Genomic DNA, 22,030 nt, shown 5'->3' with positions numbered 1-22,030 from the left:
AGTAATGCCGGACCAGAGCCTTCATGAAACAGAACAAAGATTGACCTCTGCTGCTTGGGTGGTTTTATTTATGTCTGGAAATGCTATGTCCATGACTAAGTCTGAGTGCATGCCACTCTGGATGGCAAATGTCTTAAGTTGCAGTTTGGAGGATAATGAGCTCCGAGTTATACCAGTATTGATAGATTCAGATCCTAGTAGCATTCCGGACTTCATACGCTGGGTGACATACATCAGCATTAAAGAGGAGGGGTACCAAAACAGAATCCTTGACATCATCAATGGTAATGATGTAGAGGAAAACACTGTAATCTGCATATTTTGTTTTCAAAATACATGTTCTTAATATTTAAAAAATAATAAAACCTTACCCTTTTCGGAATGTTTAACGTACAAAGAAAAGAATAAAAAACATTGATTTTTTCTTTTGTTTGGTAAAATACCATCGATATTTTTTAACATACAATTGAAAACGTATCACTGTGCTTAGAAATATAGCTTTGATTTTCTAACTTCTCATTTAAGGCAAACCAGTTTCAATGAAGTCATTGTCTCCAGTTGGGAATGTAGCGTATGGTCTAGCCTGGGCGTTTTTTATGAATTATTTACGATATGCTGTTACTGGTAAGTGTGTCTTTGTAGTTCTTTTAACTTTTTTTTTATAAAGAACAATTATTGACTAAAATTTAATGTAACAATCTTAAAATATCTATAAATAAAATAAATGTGTGAATAGGGCATAAAATGGCCGCTTGAAATTCCAGAAGTAGGATCATCCGCCTTGGCAGAGAAAGCATGCCCTGTCAACTTGTCACATCTAGCGTGAGATTATATATTGATAAGATAGATAGAAGTTAATGTAGTCGAATTTAGTTCTAAAAGAAAGACCTAACAGTCGGTATGAAAGATATCAGGCGGAATGCGACCAATGATGGAGGAAATTTGCTTATATGATTGTTAAAGCACGCATATGTGGAAACTGCGTCATTTACTTACTTTAACGAAGTTATCTAAATTTCGATTAACATCAACTTGTCTATCAGTTGCCTGTCTTTGCTTTGAAATCTATCATACCCGTAACATCCCTTTGAATATCGAATAATTTTTGTGTTGTAAGAAATATCGAGGATTTATAAATAAGGAATGATGCAACCAATAAGCTGAAATCATCTCGTTCATCCAAATTAGTTGTAAATTTGCCCGTGGGAAAAGTAGATGCAGTGGATTATAGATGGCAGTTTGGCGATTCAATAATATGTTATTTAGTCACCAGACCCAAGAGCAGGGTTAAGATGATCATAGAAGATTATTGAAAATCATTTTATTGTGCATTAACCCTACATTAATGTATATCCTTTTAATTCCTGAATTTCAAGGATAATTTTGAACTAGATTGAGTTCAAAGGAAACGCTGAAAACCTTCCAGCCTAACGAATATCTTCTTTCAGTTTTAAATTGGATTTATTCACCTATTTAAGCATAAAATATTCATATGTTCTTTTATATATCTCTTTAATTTTGTGCCGTGTGTACCAGTTGCATTTGAATGTAATAGCTTATATAGTGTTTTCACATATTATGTCAACTTTATCATTGTACATGATAAATAAATTCTTAGGAGTGTAAAATTAACTACAAAAGAATATGATCTTTATAATAAAAATCTGTTTTAAAAATGAAATGTGGAAAATCGCAAGCGGAGCATCATTCCCCGTGCCAAGGGCATATCCATAAATCAAGAGAGCATATTGACATCCATCTTCGCTAACCAAGGGTTTCTGATACGCTCCTCTCCACATAAACCCTTGGCATACGGTGAAGTCAAAAGACGGGATTGTTTTCCGTCACGTGATCTCGAATCTATCAGGTACGCACAGATTGCGTCATCGCCAGAAATAAAGACACGTGTTAAAAAAATTAAATCGAAGTTTTTTCAAGATTAATTAAGAAGCATTAATTGAGTTATGTTTATTCATTATTTATAGAACAAATCTGAAGCTTCAATATAGCATGGCTATTCATAGAATTGAATATTATCTTACGGATCGTTGTTTACTTGCGTTTTTCATTTCCGAGATTAAAGAGTAAAGATGTATCCCGAACGCAAATATCGTCATTTACAAAAAACAATTGCTGATTGGTCGACCTGGGTGTACTGAAATCCAATCAGAAATCTGGAATAAAATCCCGATTTCTATGAACACTGTAGGCCAAGGATTTATGAGGAGAAACCCTTGACTAGCGAAGATGATTGACATCGATCCTGATGCAACTGACGTTCCATACGATTCGCACAGGACATAACAAACCAACAAACACACCCTTACAGGATTGCTTCATTATATCTCCATCAGCTCTGTGCTAGGGGATAATGTTTAATACCATTATTATCATTTTTTTTAAACTGCAAACAGAATTAAAAACTGTACGGCCGTCATGTAAGCCCAATCGGTGGAGAGCTTGCTCAGTGATCGGAAGCCCGTGTGTTCGAATCATAGTCGCGACTTACCTTTGCTAATATAAATAATGAAGCAACTGTTCCTTCGCCAAGTGCTCGGCAATTTAAAGTGAAATTTGCGAGTCCGTTGGGTTTGACAAAAAACAAGGCGACATACAAACAATCGATTAGTCAATCAAAATTTTACAATTGATTAATACAACTTGATTTTAAATAAGAATATCTTAAAGTATTTCCATTTCCAATTGTTTTCCGTATGATAAACACTACAAAAGTGAATCTTGTTTATTTCACCGTGATTCCTGTGGCATGTAAATTTCTCTATATTAGTGGCGTATATAACACTGAAGAAAAAAAGATGTTTTGTTTAATTGTGTACTAAGTAATTAGATATGATATATCTTTTTACAAATAGATTAAATAATGAATTATCTTCGGATCAAAAGCAATTCACTAGTGCAACGCTGTCCATTATCGCTGAGACCTCGCGAGACCGAGAACCTCACTTCCGTAAACATGCATGGTAAACAGCCCACCTAAACCACGTGGAGAAATCGGCATTGTCACATAGATCATCCGATACAGACATCGGGTGTCTTCTAGCTATTCCCACTTTTTGAAATCGCAATTCCACCTATTCCCACTTGCAAATAACAATGGATGTTTAGATTTACCTGTATTTTGTACATTTAAAGACCGAAAATAATGAATTTATCAATGAAAAAAATATGATTTATTTCGGATTATTGAAATAATAAAAAGATCTTACAAGAAATAGCAACTTAATACCTAAATTTAAGAACATAGTTAATTATTTGTTTACACAAAATTCCACCTACTCCCACATGAAATTTCACCTTTTTGTACCTGATTTTCAGAAAGTGGGAATAGCTTGCATAAACCAGACATCGTCCCTCAGTCATTACCATCCAACTTCTTACGCAATTTACCTTCTCTGTTGTTTTAACACACACAATTCTGTTTCCTGACCATGCCGACCAACTCCCGTTTCATCAACTGCAACATTGCATTCAATATAGCGGCGGAGAAGTGGCCTAGGGCCTATACACTTGTTCGTGCTTCTGACAACCTAAATCTAGGTCACATATATAATTAAAGTTAGCAAGATTGCTTTGATCGTAATATAAAATTCTTTTGTTGTTTATCTTATGAATGTTGATATTTGACTGCAGTATAACTAAATAATCATTAGAATTGTTTCGTGTTTGTATGGGACTATTTTTTTATAGTAAATTTTGACGTCATGGGGCGGGAAAATAACATGGAATGCCTCATGCGTTCAAATCCACTAAATTAGACGGTATTTCGATTTATTTTAAGATTGTTATTTCAAGTAAAAAATCGAAATATAAGGAATCACCGTCTAGTTTTGAGAGTATGCCACTATTGTTGATGCCCTGGCATACTCTCAAAACTAGACAGTGATTCCTTAAATAAACCATGTGTGTTAAAATATATAATTTACATATAAATTTAAAAATAGTAAAGAATGAATCCCATTTCAAGTCATTTTAACTAAATAAAATCAATAGAGCATGCAAAAGTGAACTTAATGAAATAACTTCTCTTCATAAAGCCCATAAATCTAATTTGTATTTAGGAAAATATACATGTTCATTACACTTTGTTCATTTTAAAAAGTCTATTTTTAGTTCACCTGAGCCAAAGGCTCAATTGAGTTTTTCTGATCAAAATTTGTCCGTTGTCTGTCGTTGTCATTGTAGTACACTTGTTCACATTTTCTTCATCTTCTCTAGAAGCATTACGCCGATTTTATTCAAACTTGGCGAAAATAAAACATATCCCTTTGGTAAAGGGAATTCAAGTTTGTTCAAACGAAGTTCCACACCCTCTCCCTAAGAAGAGTAATTACGAATTAGTGAAAAATTAATGGCATCTTCTTCTCAAGTTTGTTCAAATCATGACCCCCGGAGGTAGGGTGGAGCCATAATGAGCGATAAAAGTGTTATATACAAGGAGATGTACCAGGTATAGGAGATTTCCTTAAAAAACTTCTCAATAACAATACATCCATATTTGTTATTATTTATATATAAACATCCTCATGTAGCATAGTTTCAAATTTGTTCAAATCATGAACGTTGGGGATAGGGTAGGGCCACAATGATCGATCAAAGGTTTAGGAAAAATCTGAAAAACATGTATATAGGAAAAATCTTTTCTAAACGGTTTAACCAAGATTTATGTTATTTAATTGTAAGCATTCTCAGGTAGCAAATCATGATCCTTGGGGGAGGACATACTGGTTGATCAATACATGAATACATGGATAAATCGTTAAAATCTTCTTAGTACCAAGAACAGCAAATTTATGATTAGTCATATTAATTCAGAAACAAATGAAAAAATCTTCTAAAGCTATGATTAGTGTAGAAAATATGAAAGTATCTTCAGTTAATGTAGATTCAATTAAAAAAAATTCCCACCCCCATCTAGGGGGAGGGGATTATTTGCGATCACCTAGCTGATTTCTTTTTTGTAGCCAATGAGTTCAGATGAGCGATTCGGCCCACGGGTTCTTGTTTCATTTACTGAGGGGGATGCATGTTTTGATAATCGGCCACAATATGTCCCTTACAATTGTTTTTATTACCTTCTACATACAGTGCCATTGCAACATTACGTATAAATATTGTGAATCAGGCCTGCTTCATCCTGTGAAAAAGTATACACATATCCACATATCTCTTGCTACATATCTAATGTAATGTATTACATTCAGACCTTGGTGCATCTTTTGGTCATGGTGACCTGGTTCAATTGTTGTGGATTGTATTGTAGAACTAAACAATTACTTTGTACTAGAGTATGTGTTGTAGTAAAATTAACTTCATCTTTAATTAAAACTATCTCTTTTTCAAAATCATGTTATTAAATACTATGTGATAATTTTCAGTCGGACTGTAACAAAATCTATAATACCATGAGTTTCAGAGATGTCTGCGAGAAAATCAATTTGAATATATCTATTTCAGAACTTGAAAAAAGATGTGAACAAAAAATGAAGGAAATAAGCGTCGATCCTAAAAAGTGTGTTGTAAAGTTGTTCGAGTTCATTCCTTTATCTGGTAAAACGATTCATTCACTAGATGAGATTGAGTCCTCAAAATACGGCATAGAAAAATTTGGATCTGTTCGTAAAGTGGAATCCAGTGTTGCAGGTGTGAGAAGACAGTTTGATGTGAATATGTATGGCATATATAAAGTAAGTTTTCTAAATTTTGGGGGGATTTTATACTGCATTTGTTCACCTTTTCTTTAGAGAATATAAATTTACTATGTTTAATCAATAACATGGGGTTTTCATTGTGTTTTATTTTCAAACAGTTTGAGTTGGTAAAAGATAATTTTAAAAAAATGAGGAATTTTTTTCGTGCCAGCACCTACTGCGACACGGGTCCTCAGTTTATACTATCTCATCCGAAGGACCGGTCTCCACGTCCCACAATGGGATTCGAACCCGCGACGTAAAGATCGACTCCTTACTTTGCGACTCTAGAGCAGACGTTCTAACAACTCAAATTTAAGTTTTTATAAAAGTTTGTCAAACTCTAGGGTCAATGTTAAAAGGTCAAAAATATTTAAAATCCACCATAAGGTCTTTTCACAATGAATACACATGTGAAGAGTGAAAGCCCTAGCACTAACAGTTCAAAAGATATGGCCAAGGTTAAAGTTTTTTTTAAAAAGTGGGTAAAACTCCAAGGTCAACATATCAACAAAATTTATACCCACTGAAAGGTCTTTTCGCAATAAATACACTATGTACACATGTGAAGTAAGAAAGCCCTAGCATAACAGTTCAGAAGTTATGGCCATGGTTACAGATTTTTCAAAGTTGGTCAAACTCAAAGGTCAAGGACAAAACGTAAGAAAAAGTTTACTCGCTGAAAGATCTTATCAAAAAAAAATACACATATGGTGTATGAAAGCCCTAGCATCAAAAGTTCAAAAATTACGACCAAGGTTAAGATTTTCTTTAAAAAGTGGGTCAAACACAAAAGTCAAGTTTAAAAGGAAGACAACAAATTATACTTGTATACACATGTAACGTAAGAAAGTCCTAGCACCAACAGTTCAAAAGTTATGGCCATGGTTACAGATTTTTCAAAGTTGGTCAAACTCAAAGGTCAAGGTCAAAACGTAAGAAAAAGTTTACTCGCTGAAAGATCTTATCACAATAAATACACATATGGTGTATGAAAGCTCTAGCATCAAAAGTTCAAAAATTACGACCAAGGTTAAATTTTTCTTTAAAAAGTGGGTCAAACTCAAAAGTCAAGTTCAAAAGGAAGACAACAAATTATACTTGTATACACATGTAACGTAAGAAAGTCCTAGCACCAACAGTTCAAAAGTTATGGCCATGGTTACAGATTTTTCAAAGTTGGTCAAATTCAAAGGTCAAGGTCAGAACGTAAGAAAAAGTTTACTCGCTGAAAGATCTTATCACAATAAATACACATATGGTGTATAAAAGCCCTAGCAAAAAAAGTTCAAAAATTACGACCAAGGTTAAAGTTTTCTTTAAAAAGTGGGTCAAACTCAAAAGTCAAGTTCAAAAGGAAGACAACAAATTATACTTGTATACACATGTAACGTAAGAAAGTCCTAGCACCAACAGTTTTTTTTTTTGTTTTTTTTTAAATATATTTATTTCCAATAACATACAACGAATTTTGAGGCAAAACTTCCTCAGAAGCCCTCGGTTAATACCTCACCTGGGGTGCCAGGAGCTCCCTGGATCGGTATATTTTTCAATTTTCAATTTACAAAAGTTTATGATAGAGAAAAACTAATATTTCATTTTCACAAAAAGACATAAATATTTCAGTGAAAAACATTTCATATTAAATAGATATATAGATAAAATATCAATTTAATTACAACATATATAGAAAAATAAAGATTATAATTCGTCTGCTAACTTTTTTAAAAGATAGTAGTTAGATTTAACACTTTTTGCACTCTTTGCTATTACATAATACTGATACAAAGACGATTTAAAAAAAAATAACATTGCATTTTCATTTAATAATGTCATATCAATTGTGGAATACAAAATATATAAATATAAAATGAAATGTAGGTTGCAAAACGAAATAGTAAATGAAAATGCAATGTTATTTTTTTTGGAAGCACCAACAGTTCAAAAGTTATGGCCATGGTTACAGATTTTTTAAAGTTGGTCAAACTCAAAGTTCAAGATCAAAACGTAAGAAAAAGTTTACTCGCTGAAAGATCTTATCACAATAAATACACATATGGTGTATGAAAGCCCTAGCATCAAAATTCAAAAATTACGACCAAGGTTAAAGTTTTCTTTAAAAAGTGGGTCAAACTCAAAAGTCAAGTTCAAAAGGAAGACAACAAATTATACTTGTATACATATGTAGAAAGTCCTAGCACCAACAGTTCAAAAGTTATGGCGTAGGATAAAGTTTAAATTATTTTGTAAAATTTGGACAAACTCCAAGATCAATGTCACTTATTCAAATTTGATGGTATTTCTTCTCAAAAGGAATACACTTGTGAAATATGAAAGCCATAGCACCACTCATTCAAAAGTTCAAAGCATTGTTAAGGCTGCATAAAAGGGCTGGGGTCTAATTTATACGTCAAATGCTTACTGTAACATAACCTAGAAATAGTTATTCCTCATAAAAACAGAAAAGAAAACAAGAGGCCCATGGGCCTTATAGGTCACCTGAGTATCATGCAACAACTTTCCAACAATTGAATTTGATTCATGTTTTAATCCAGAGGCCATGAAATTCACAATTTTGAAAGAGGCACCATTGCTTATCATGATTATGCACTCAGCATGTTAACTTTGGTTAGTAATACCCAGAGGTACATGTAGATCACAGCAACAAAGAGAAAATGCATTTCCACTTTATCATTATCAGTTGTGCACCCCATCCCACAGGAATCACTGACCCTGGGGCCACATCTTTCAAAATTTTGGAAATTTTATAAATTTTATTTCATCATGTTGATTAAATCCAAAGTGCAGATTTCAAAGCATCAAATCATTTTCAGACCCCCTCCCAAGTACCTCTGTCCCAGGGGCCAGGAAATTAAGCATTTTTGGAAGAAGCAGCGTTCTTCGTCATAAATATATACTAAGAACATTGCCATAATACCCAGGATCAAAGGAAAAGCTTTTCAAAGAATTTGTGCATTTTCACTATATAAACATTAGAGACCCGCCCTAATTGTAACACAAGAAGCCCTGACCCAGGGGCCCTGAAATTCACAAATCTCAAAGAGGCATCCTTGCTCCTCATAACTATGTACACAGTTCATTGATTTAATACCCAGGTGCAGAAAAGAAGATTTTTAAAGGGTTTATGCATTTTCACTACATGTATATAATCAATAGAACCCCACCCTAACACCAGAACACCCAACCCAGGGGTCATGAAATTCACAATTTTGGAAGAGGCAGCCTTATTCAAAATAACTATGTACTTGGTTAGTTTATTTAATACTCAGGAGCAAATAAGAAGATTTTCAAAGAAATAATGCATTTTCACTATATGATCTATATAGCCCCGCCCTGCCACTAGAACCCCTAACCCTGGGCCATTAGATTCACAATTTTAGAAGAGGCAGCTTTATTCAACATAAATATGCATTTGGTTAGTTTTTTTAATGCCCAGGAGCAGAAAAGAAGAATATCAAAGAAATAATGCATTTTCACTATATAATCTATATAGCCCCGCCTTGCCACTAGAACCCCTGACCCTGGGGCCACTAGACTCACAATTTTAGAAGAGGCAGCCTTATTCAACATAACTTTGCACTTGGTAAGTTTATTTAATGCCCGCAAACAGAAAAGAATATCAAAGAATTACTGCATTTTCACAATAATAACCTATATGGCCCCGCCCTAGCACTATAACCCCTGACCCTGGGGTCTTTAACTTCACAATTTTGGAAGAGGCAGTCGTTTCCAATTCAACTATGCACTTGGTTAATCTATTTAATGCCAAGGAGTAGAAAAGAAGAATTTCAAAGAAATAATGCATTTTCACTATATAACATATTTAGCCCCGCCCTAGCACTAGAACCCCTGACCCTGGGACCATGAATTTCAAAATTTTGGTAGAAGACTTAATGCTGATTACAATCATGTCAATAGTTTGACTGGTTGATGTCCAGGAGTAAAGAAGAAGATTTTTTAAAGATTGCACTAATTTTAGTGGTTTTTCCCCTCCCTCCCCCCCCAGGGGGGAAGGGACCATGAAATTCACAATTTTTGTTCCCCTTCACCCATAGATGCTATATGCCAAATTTGGCTGAAATTGGTTCAGTGGTTTCAGAGAAGAAGCTGAAAATGTTCGAATGTTAACGCACGACGCACGACGGACGAAAACAGATAGCAATAGGTCACCTGAGTTTAATCAGGTGACCGAATAATTTGCATCTTTAAAGTGTATTAGCATAATTAACAGCAACAAAACTTATCAATACATTAAAAATGGTTGCCATTTATATCCCACAGAACATGTTATAAACAAATCTATGATCATAACAAACTTATCGACATGACGTTATTTTGTTAAAAATGGCGTATTTTATGTGCTGTGAGAGGCAGATCAAGTATAAACGAGGAATGTTTATTAGATAATGTCCTCGATGCTCGGAAAGAGTCAAAAACGCTTTTCAATGATTTTTCTTAATGATTTCATTTAAATATTCTTTTTAAATTAAAACTTGTCCGTAAAATTTTTATTCAATTTCTGATTGTTTTTAGAACATATTTTTGAGTATGACCCTTCGTATTCTTGAATATGACAGATCCTATGATTTCCTGGACTTGTTTTTTCTTTCTGAGAGGTTTTTTTTTTTTTTTTTTTTTTTTTTTTTACAAATTTGGAAGACGAAACAAGTCAAAGGGTGAAAGATATGTCGAATATTGTTGACGTGACAAAACATTAACTTTCTGTAAACTTGATCCCAAAACTCCTTTACTTTATATGGCGTGTGGGTTTGGACGCTGTAATGAAGAGATTTAATCTAGTGGATTCCTGATTCTGGTTCCTTCCTTTTATAAACTTTCGATTTTTTTTTGCACAAAATTGCTTTCTAAACACCCCCGAATGAGAATTTGAACAACAAGACCACTAATATTTTAGAAAATGGCTCTAAAACTGTTCTTTGTTATTTTGTACTTCTTTGCTTTGTTCAGATCTTTGCTGTTTTTGTCAAGTGCATCTTATTGTAAATTTGTTATGAGCTTCGAGGGTTTAAAGCAATGGATTCAAGTTTCATTATCTGTATGAATGAAACATAAGGAGATAATGAACAGCTAGTATTCCAGATCAAAAGTCCATAAAATAATACAAAATAGGAGCAGAGCAAACACGGACCTTCAAAGATAGGATCAGGTGCCATGGCGGAGTGAGCATCCCCTGCTGACCGGTCACACCCGCCGTGTGCTCCTTGTCATGATCGGGAAATAACGGAAAAATCCGTCGTCAATTCAGTATATAAATAATGGACTAACAATTAGTATGATAAACGTCAGTCAGCATTTGACTCAATGAAAAATCCTATTTGCTGACATGGTCATTGTATCGACCATAGAACTTACGAAATGATGACTTTAAATGAGACTGCTGATATTCTTGTTTCATCTACTTGGTTGTCAATAATTTACCTCGTTGTAGAAATTGTTCATTCGTACAGCATGCTCTTGTGTACCTAATCAAATGAAATATGTAAACACCGAATGCAGGTGATGAAGGTATATTGCTGCACAAGTAAGGGAAGTTGACGATAGAAAAGTTAGAGTCATCACGTTTGTCATAGAGATTGGTTGTTAGATTACCATTGACGTCTTTTTCAAGTAAAATATCTAAATATGAAACAGAGGTGTCAGACTCTGTGGTATCTTCTATCTCAAGCTCACCAGGATATATCATATAGACATAAGAATGGAAATTACCATTGTTAATTGACAGTACGTCGTCGATGTATCTAAATGTCGAGTTGAAGGCCACGGCAAGTGTTTTCTTCTTTTCACGCGTAAGATTTTGCACAAATTGTGCTTCCTATGAATACAAAAATAGGTCTGCTAATAATTGGTACCCATGGGAATTCCAATAGATTGTTGAAAGACCTGGTCTCCGAAAACAACATAGATATTGTCAATCAGAAACTCAAGCATCTTTTTGATGTCGACTTCAGAGTTCTTGTACATATACAATCAGAATGCTTTTTAACAGTATAATTTTGCAAATGACCAATTGAAGAATTTCAGACAAACGAGGATGTTTGATTTTTGATTTTTTTTTAATTAATGGTAGATATTCTTTCACGCTGTCTTTTTCACTCATTTTTGAAAACATGGGATGACCATTGAGCATCTAGCTATTTTAATGTCAAATGTTTCTTAAAAACAGTGTGAATTGGCTCCAGAATTATGCCTATCAAATTTGCAATCTGTTTTAAAGTCAATCAAAATTTGTAGAATTTTGGCAAACAGTACATTGCTTGTTATAAGTCCTTGTTGCCAAGGACGGTACCCATTTTTGATGCCCATTATATTATTTTTGCTTATTGAAAATCATCTGCTCATGTGTCTATAAAACAGACATTGGTGGCTGTAAATTTGACATATTTCAGTGAATACTTCTTTGGGATTCTTAACAAGGTTTACAACAGCTTTAATGAAGCGTTTAATTTTACTCTAGTTTAATGATTCTTTACCATTCATTTTTAATGCAGTGTCTCGAATAGCCCTTGTTTTCCAGCTTCTCACAATGAAACTATGTGATTAAAAGTGTCACATGAACTGTGTAATCAAATCATTAAAATTCAATCATGAGATAAATTTAAGTCAAGCTTTATGTCATATGATTTCTATGTTGTGTGTCATAGAGCTAAGGACATTATTTATTGAACAGCCCTCGTATTTTATTTTAACAGTGAATAATGCATTTTATTATTAAACAGAATATTATGTACAGATTTTAGACAGGCTATCAACACAAATATAAAAGCTTTGTTTAGTGCGATTATTTAATTATTATCGATAGAACGTATTTAATTAATTTTACTGTGTTTTTGTGTACAGATTTGGCATATCTAATATCGAGGTGCCTAATTAAATCGCTTTTTCGTATGGCTATACACTTAATGGGTTCCTTAATTTGAAAAGTGCTGTTGCTCTCTTTAAATCGAAAGTGTGACTTAGTAATTGTAAGTACACAAAATACTTGGTAAAGGTCTATCATATTTCGACATGAGTCAATTTACTTGAAATTAAACTAATTAAAATGCGAATTCTTTTTAAGAACCCTCTCTACACTGCACACAAGAGAGTTCTGATTCTATTTTTTTTTTCTGAACATTTTAAAAGACCAATATAAATTAATGTAACATGTTACTTACATGTATTTTCTATGTGGAAGTAAACAACTTTGATTTCTGTTCACTGATATGTGTTGTGTTTGAACATTTTTCCTGGTGGTAAATGCCACGTACCATATAATGAAAATTAAATAGATAAGCTCAATATTAACACCTTTGTGCAAAATATTTTCCTCAATGTCCAAAAAACATTTTGCACTTGTGTAGAGAGGGTCCTTAAAGCAGCAGCACTTTCCAGAAAGTACAAAGTATGCAGAATAATCGAAACAATTCACATCTTAAACTTTTAATTACAACTAGGGTATGACCTTGCGATATTGAAATTTGTTTTTTACCGACATTCACTACAAAAACTGTGCATTTATCACATGAGTGTCAATTCATGAGACCGAGCTTAATTCAGTACTTAATTTTCGGGGGGGGGGGGGGGGGGGGGGGGGGGGGGGGTGTTTCCACGTCTATATTCCGTTGATTTCTTCATACACAGGCAACTTACCCACATATGATTCTCATATGAGTATCATATGATTCTCATATGATTGGTTTCATATGAGAATCATAGAAAAAGGGCATCATATGTGAATCATATGAAGCAAATCATATGATTTACATATGATCCACATATGTGAATCATATGAAAATAACTACATATGATTTTCATATGAATGATTTAAGTGTGTTTCAAGCCATTTACATATGAGAATCATATGAAAATGACATCATATGTAAATCATATGAAACACTTGTGTGTTGTTTTTCAATATTTTTTCACATTCTTGTACACATTTGAAAATCAGATATTTCTGCTTTAGATGAAAATTCATTACATTACAATGATCTATCTCCATTGGTTAAATATTTTAAAATATCTTAAAATGCTTGCACAACTTTTTTGATAAAATTATTTTCATCAAGAGAAATAACTTATCTTTCACAGTGTACATTCTAAACAAGAAAATATACAAACAAGTCAGAAGCATTTGTCGATACATGTATTTAACATATTCTAACATGAGTATAAATTATAAGATTTCAGCAAAGTGATTTAGTAGTTAAACATGTATACTGTACATGTACAAATGAATAACATAATTAGTTCATGTATAAAAATACCATATGACATGAAAGTGTCCAAAGCAAAATTGAAATATCAGCAATAACATTTGTCATGTATTCTCTATTTGTAAATTTATGAAAAATCAAGTTATTGATTATTCCAGCATACAATAAGAATATGGGAAATTTTCACAGCTCAAATTCAGACAAGATTGTGTACATCCTCCCCATTTCATAATTATTCCATATATTTCCTTGTTCTTTTTCCTTCTGTATCTTTCAATTTTTTCAGTTGTCCTCCCTTTGATCTTCCATGACCATTTTGAAAATCTCTTTGAACTGTACCATACCAAAAATAAATATCCACCACTTCTCCTCTTCCTGAACAATTTCTTTGTGGCTCAGAATAGTTTCTACAAAAATTTCAAAAGTAAAAATAAAATAATTCTTAAATTCTATGAGTTATAAAAGTTACTTAGGTATAATCAGCAAACAAATGTATGCCCAATTCACTGACACAGATATGATACAAGATAAAACTAATGTTATATATGTTATACTAGGTGTTTTGAGGAATCCTATGATGTAATTTGCAAAACAATTACACTATTGAAAGATATGCTTCATAATAAAATCATAAAAAGCAATTTTTTGTTATTTTGACAATTAAATTTGGATTGTTTAAACTGTATATATTAATTCAGATTGTCAAAAAATTAAGAAGATTCTGATACAAATACATGTATATTATTTTTGGACAAAAAATACTACAGACAAGTAGACAGGCAGAAAAACAGACATTGTGATTCCAAGATATCCCAAACTTTTGGGAAGACTATAACAAAGTTTATTTAACAGTGTGTAGTTACCTTAACTTTGAAGCAAGCCTTGGATCTTGGGATTTGTTCTTTATCTTATGAGAGGCTGACTGTATATTGAACCTGTAAGACAAATACTCGCAGTCTCACACAGTAGATATTTTCTAAGAATACATTTAATTAAAACTTAAACTATTAAAAAGAGAGAGTACAAGTTTGTAGGTTCTCTATAGTCTTTAATTTTGTAGGTTCTCTATAGTCTTAAATATATCTAACATTTAACCCGAAACTATAGGCACGCACACCATTCACTAGTGTTGGGGGGAAAAAATAATTGTCAGTCAATGAATACATAGATGTAAGTATTCAATGGATTAGCTAGCTGATGTTCTTTCAACACACATGCACATGCATGTATTTATACCGTCACTGTTATAAATTTTTAGTTGAAATTCAAAAATCCAATTTATCCCCCCTCTCCCCAAAAAGTTATTGTATACTATATAGTTTCATAGCCTTTACAGCCAGCATATAATGTAGAATAAAATTTCTAGAGTATTGAGTTGAGTTGAATTTATTTTTGATGAAGCCATGCAAACAATGTAGAATTATAAAAGAACAAAAAAAAAATAATAAAGAAATATTTTGTCATAAAGAATTAAAGAGACATTACAGATACTTTGATTTTTTATTGCAAGTATTTATTTTTACCTTCAATATTGATGCAATCGTCTGTCAAATCAGCTTCAAGATCAATCGCCAGTCTTACCAGCTTCGGACTCTTTGGACTGAAAAAAAACAGCACTGTGACACTGAACTCTAGTTAGAATAATCTAACTGTGTCTCGGGACAGGCCCTCACCAGGTCCGTAGGACAATATCATTTTAACGATAGAACATTCTATCTAACTGAACTCAAGTTGCCGAATGCATCTATAGGCCATAAAAACAAACATTTTTTGTCATTAATTTGAAGAAGGAATCCGGACTTGATAACGATCTCAACATACATAACGCCAACTGACATACAAGGTTTCTACTTTCACTTTCATATCAGTACGTAACAAAACGAAAACAAGTTCTAAAAAGTAGTAATGCCTTTAGCCTAACATGTAATGTTTACATTCATTCAGAAACAAATTTTATCCAAACTTACTTACAGATCACGAACGTTAGGTTTACGAAATGCATGCAAGTATTGAAGTAATAAGAATATTATATAGAAAGTTCATACGCACCATAATGAAATGATATTGAAACAATATGAATCAAAAGTCTTTAAAATAATATTGTTAGAAGATCACTTGCCTTTTCCAAACACCCAACACGTCTTCTGCAGCAGTGACGTCAAAAAGGACGTATATTTTCATCCGATAAAAGACGAAACCGGCCTTGAAAAAAATGCGGAAATATTTTAATTTTACAATTTAAAGAACTAAGCAAAACCGAAAAGATTTAAAATGAAAGGCAAATTGATCTATACTTTATCAAGTTTGTCTGGGAAATGCATTATCAAAAAAAAAATTGTGAAATGTTTTAGAAAGGAAGGGAGGGGGAAGGGGGTAAACAGAGTAGAACTTTACGTATAATTTAATTACTATTAACAAATTCTTTTGAATTAATGTACATTTAAATTTATCTTTTGATATATATTATTGAAATTGCAATTTTACTTCAGTATAACAAGGACAGATAAGTGAACACTCATATGTTTCATATGATTCTCATATGATCACCGTTTCATATGATTCTCATATGATTATAGTCAAAACATTCGTATGAATTTTACCTGAGTATAACAAGGACAAATAAGTGAACATTGTTACATATGATTCTCATATGATCAGTTTCATATGATTCTCATATGATTATTGTCAGAATATTCATATGATTCTCATATGCAGGATTTTTAATATGAGAATCATATGTATATTACTTCATATGATTTACATATGTGTAATCATATGATTCTCATATGATTAGCCACATATGATTCTCATATGATTGTATATAAATATGATTCTCATATGATCCACATATGATCTTCATATGAAAGGCAATACATATGTGGATCATATGTGGCTAAATTGCCTATGTAGAAAGCCTTAATATTCCTGCGTTATGATCATGATTAACTTTTTTGTGGACAAACAGACGGACAGGGCAAAAACTATACTCCCCCGAATTTTTGATTACGGCGGCATAAAAACCTTGCATCGAAACATTTAAAGCATGACACGGTATATCATATTTCCGCTAAGCAGGGATCGGAATTCAATTCAGTTATAGAGTTTTGATTATTTAGATGTGCATCGCTGTAATCCTTACTGTTTTTAGTATTCCACTGGAGATGCTACATATGTTTTTGTTTTAATTCATACAGAAACCTAAACACCCAAGTGAACCTAAAGAATTTGTAGAGTTTTTCATGGGAGAATTTGCAGCACCTCTACGAACTTTGCGCAATATGCATGAATCCTATATTGCTGGATTGAATAACCAGCAATTCACCAAACAAATTGAACAGTTTAAAAAGGAGCTTCAAACTATATTGCGAAATGTCCCAAGAAAAGAAAATAAGCTAGAGGATGTTAGAGACTGTTGTGTCCCAATTCTATATGAAGGTAAATATATTTAATGTACTTAAAATATTCTTTTCAGGTTAACTTTTGTTGTATATTTATTTATTTCGCTTATGATATGAGATTAAGAAAGCTCAAAATTGTTATTCAGAATCCCCTTAATATAAATAAAGATACATAGGTATTTATAAATAAAAACAAGGCGCATGTTTGTGAAACACTGATGCCCCCGTATGGCAGTTTATGGCGAGGGATGAATTTTCTCAAATGCACATCATAACTCCAAATTCAATGTCAAAAGTCTTGGAACCGAAAGTGTTACATGTATAAGGGTTGTTCGAAAAGTTCGTGGACTCCTGTCATATCTTTTTTTTATTTGATGTCATATACTAACCAAAGGAGATGGGTGAACATGACGAGAGATAAGCCCATAACTTGACAAACATGAAGGTGAAAAATTAAATCTCAATTATATCAAAATTTTCCTTAATATTTCATCTAACATTAAAGTATACTTTATGTAAAATCTCTACAACTTGCACAAATCTCATGAAAATTGAAGTTATTTGCCTATGAAATATTATAAACACACGAAAGAGGACAAAACGAGTCATTTTTTCCACACTATAACACTTTTTTCGTTATGAGTGGGTCTTCTCTCCATTTTTTTGAAAGGTAATCCTCAAAGTTTGCATAAAAACATACATATTTTGGTTTCCAAAATTATGGAGCAGTGACCCACTGTACCTTAAAATTATAAGTTTATGACATAACTTTCGTATCTTTTCGAGAAAAACTTGAAGTCCCTAAGGTCAATGGTCATTATTTTACTTTATAAAAGATTAAATTTTAACGAAAAATTTTCCTCAAAACTTTTTGTTTACCATGATTTTACAAAAATCAATGATGAGAACTTTACTCTAAATACTAAAATCACAATTTGAATATGATTCTAATATATCTGAAGCTTGTGGGTTTTTTGCACGCTAAGTTCACCCATCTCCTTTAGTAGAAATATTTTAACAATAAATTCAAATGACTTTTATTAAAATTTTCAAAAGCATCATGATTTATTTCAAACCTATCCAGAATTTAAAACTGCAAAAATCGGACAGCAGAACAGGTCAAAATTTAGTAATTCACAAACGTCACAAGAAATAAATATGACAATTTCTGTATTCATATTCTCTGTAAAATGGAACAAAAATGGAGAAAAAAATCATAGACTTTTAAATTAAGTTATACTGATTCATATACCAAATTATGGTTTAATATTTTGATTCACTGAAAAAAATCATTTTGGGAAGATAGGTACATGTAGTTCTCATTGAAAGCGAGAAAAACGATGACATTGTTGAACGTCGTGGAGGAGCAGATATTGATTCAATTTTGTGTTATACAAGGGAAAATCCTGAATAAACTCTAAAAATGTTATAGGAATAAAAAAAACGGTTTATCTGATAAAATCTTATCTAACTTTAAAAATTTGGAACGTCATGGAATGACTTATCTATAGGCGCTTCTGAGTTGCTGATCTTGAGAAAGCACAGCTAAGTTAAAAGAAATTAAAATATTGACAAAGGAAATTATGCAACGAGAACAATTTTTTAGAAAAATGAATTTCAAGTGCTAGAAAAGGGTTCTTAATAAGTGATTTTTGAACTAAACTGTGGAAATGTACAGGGATAGTATTTTTATACATTGCCGTTAAGTATGCTCCGCGGGTAGAAATATGTTGATTTTAAAAGAAGTAAATTAGTTTAAAATATATTTTATTCATTAAGAAATGGATTGAACAGCCGGCAAAAATAAAGTAAATTTTATTTCTATTAAATCGAATGAAATGAAACTTCACGAATCAACAAAACAAATATTTTTACACATGGTATTAAGCATATTTTAAATTTCTTGAAAGTAGTGCCACCAAGATTGATATCGTCCACGAACTTTTCGAACAACCCTCGTACAAGGAATACAACTATGAAAATTGGAAGCCCTAGTTTTCACTGTTCAAAAGTTATTGCCACGGTAAAAGTTTTCGAAAGTGGGTCAGACTCTAAGGTCAAGGTCAAAAGGTCAAACATATTATTACCCATTGAAAGGTCTTATTACAATGCGTACGCAAGTGAAGAAAGAAAGACCTTGCGCCAACTGTTCAAAATTAATGGCCAAGGTTAAAGTGTGGTACAGTGTATAATTTTTAAAAGTAGTTCAAACTCCAACATGAAGGTCAAGAGATCAAATTTGGTGGTACCAGAAGAAAAAACATATCACAAGGAATATCTTGAAATATGAAAGCCATATAGCCCCATCCACTCAATGTTGGATTTTTTGCGGACAAACAGAAAAATTCCTTAACGGGTGCATAACAGTCTTAATAATTCTTTCTTTTTTTTTCAGATGATAAAATAGATTTCATCGACAATTTGATGGACGAAATTAAAAACATCCGAATGGGATCCGACGTTGGAAGTAGATTAGTCGAAGACGACAGAGAACCATGAATCTGCACAAAATGGAAAGATTTATGTTTTAACTGAATATTTTATCATGTTGCTTTGACTTTATACCTCTATGGCAATTTTACTGATAATGAAAATGATAAATGATCTTTTTGGTTATTCCGACAAACTACAAACTATACCGATAATGCGCCCAGGAGTCTGATTTTGTCTTTCTTTTCATATAAAAATATCTCATGTATATGTACAACAGTTTCTTAACATGCATTTCAAATCATCATTTGATTATGTTCACTAATATAAGAATTTTGTGACGGAATCTTTATTACTTTTCACTTGAAATGAACCTGAAGAGATACAGCTATCTGTCTTCTTTTTATAATTGTCACATACCTGATGTATTGAATAACACTTCACTTAACGATTGCTAAATTTAAATAAATTGGAGATGATTTATTTGTACAAAGTGTAGATTATATTTTTGACCTTTAATAATTCCAATTTTCAAACAATACTAGCACCCGTAATATTTATATCTTCAATATCGATTGTGTAATTAGTTAGATAACTTCAATACACATGAAAATACAAATTATGAGGAAGAAATGAAATGTGAAGAATTTAAAGAGGATCTTGCTCAAAATACTATTTAAACTATACAAATTGTGAGTTTTGTGTATACAGAGGTGGGGACAGGTTTCATGAAGGAGCAAGCAATCATATATCACAACTCTAAACTTCAAGTTACCTTCAGATAAGTTTAAAGCTTACATGTACTCAGTTTAATTTGAAATAATCAAATCTACTGAAGTTTTGTATATTCATTATCTTTTTTATGTAAGCAGACAAAAGAAGATACCTCTTTGTATACTTAATATGCAGAAAATCGATCCCTAATAGCCTGTTTATTTTAGTGTATATTAATGCAAACCTCTAACTAAACTGCACCTTTGTCAATTTTGAATTGTATAATTAATTTGTTTTTGCTCATGTGCTTTCATAGCTGCAATAATGTAGCCCTCTCCGCTTTTTTTATCTGATATTTTCTGGAGAGGGCTACAATTCCACAGCATCTCCGTAATGGTGCAAAAATATTTTTTAAATACGGGCGACCGCAGGCATAATAAATTGCTTTTACATTCAACTTACTTCTAATAAGATGAAATTTTTATTCATTGTCGACAAACATAGCCCGTTTAACGCGAAAACCATGTAAAATCAATCTGCGTGGTTACCTGCCTTGTCTACTCTGCAGCCATGACAGTTCACGCGTGACGTAATGAGACTTGCGCTTGAAATTTAGAATAAATCAACAAAGCAAGTGTCGGTGTTTATAAAATAATTTTCAATAATTGTTATGAACAGTATCGCTAAACATCGATAAATAAAACCATTCTATGTGTTATTTTTTCGTAAACAGCGATACTTAGGCTTAAAATAAGGTAATTCCAAAGAAATCTGCTCCCTATAGATCCTTAATCTCATGGGCTGTCCCAAAATAAAATATGTCAAGGTCAGTAAACATGGCGGATAAATCTAAGTTGTGATGTTGACATACACGAAAAATAACCGATTTATGGATTGTTCTTTATATTTTTGCATCGATTTATGTCTTGGGTAACTACATTTAAGAACTCCAGGTAATACATGTTGATAAAATAGCCGTTTACTGTCAATTTGAGCCGAAATCCATGCGGGAGTGAATCGCTTCCGCAGTTGCACCACTACGGAGATCCTAAGGAGTTGTAGCCCTCACCCAAAAAAAAGGGAGAGGGCTACATTATTGCAGCTAGTGTTTTCAGTTACAATGCATTTTGAATGAGAACCTGTTTTCTAAAAAAATTTAGCCTTTAAATCACTTGAATTAAGCCGTTTTGACCCGAAATTCGTACATACCAATGATTCAAGAAGGGGTTCGCACTCTGAACTAGATAGAAAATTAACCTTAGCATCAAATGCCTTCAAAAAGCCAAATATTAAATATCCTTTCATTAAGTAGAGTAAAAAAATTATGCATTCAAATTTTCAAAACACAAGTTTAAAAATTGCCAAGATAAACGACATCCTTCTCTCAATGTCGCGTCGTCCGCGTTGCGCAGTAGTTAGAGCGTCTGCACTAGAGTCGCAAGGTAAGGATTTGATCCTTACGTTGCGGGTTCGATCTCCACTGTGGCCATGGAGACCGGTCCTTCGGATGAGACCATAAACTGAGATCCAGTGTTGCAGTAGG

At 32.7% G+C, this 22,030-nt stretch overlaps 1 protein-coding gene across 1 annotated transcript; it reads left to right on the top strand.

The window, feature by feature from the left end:
* Positions 1-6: 6 nt before the first annotated feature.
* Positions 7-19,842, top strand: LOC134264146 (stimulator of interferon genes protein-like). The gene is made up of 5 exons (XM_062746444.1): positions 7-284; positions 526-624; positions 5,476-5,705; positions 17,140-17,380; positions 19,739-19,842. The coding sequence occupies exons 1-5, from the start codon at positions 71-73 to the stop codon at positions 19,840-19,842; spliced, it is 888 nt and encodes a 295-aa protein (XP_062602428.1). The 5' UTR covers positions 7-70.
* The last annotated feature ends 2,188 nt before the right edge of the window (positions 19,843-22,030 follow it).

The sequence above is a fragment of the Saccostrea cucullata genome, unplaced genomic scaffold (assembly GCF_032062105.1).
Source record: "Saccostrea cucullata isolate Sc308-1 unplaced genomic scaffold, CSIRO_AGI_Scuc_v1 ctg10737, whole genome shotgun sequence".
NCBI lineage: Eukaryota > Metazoa > Mollusca > Bivalvia > Ostreida > Ostreidae > Saccostrea > Saccostrea cuccullata.
The sequence above is the reverse complement of the archived record's forward strand: the minus strand, read 5'-3'. Positions and strand labels throughout refer to the sequence as shown.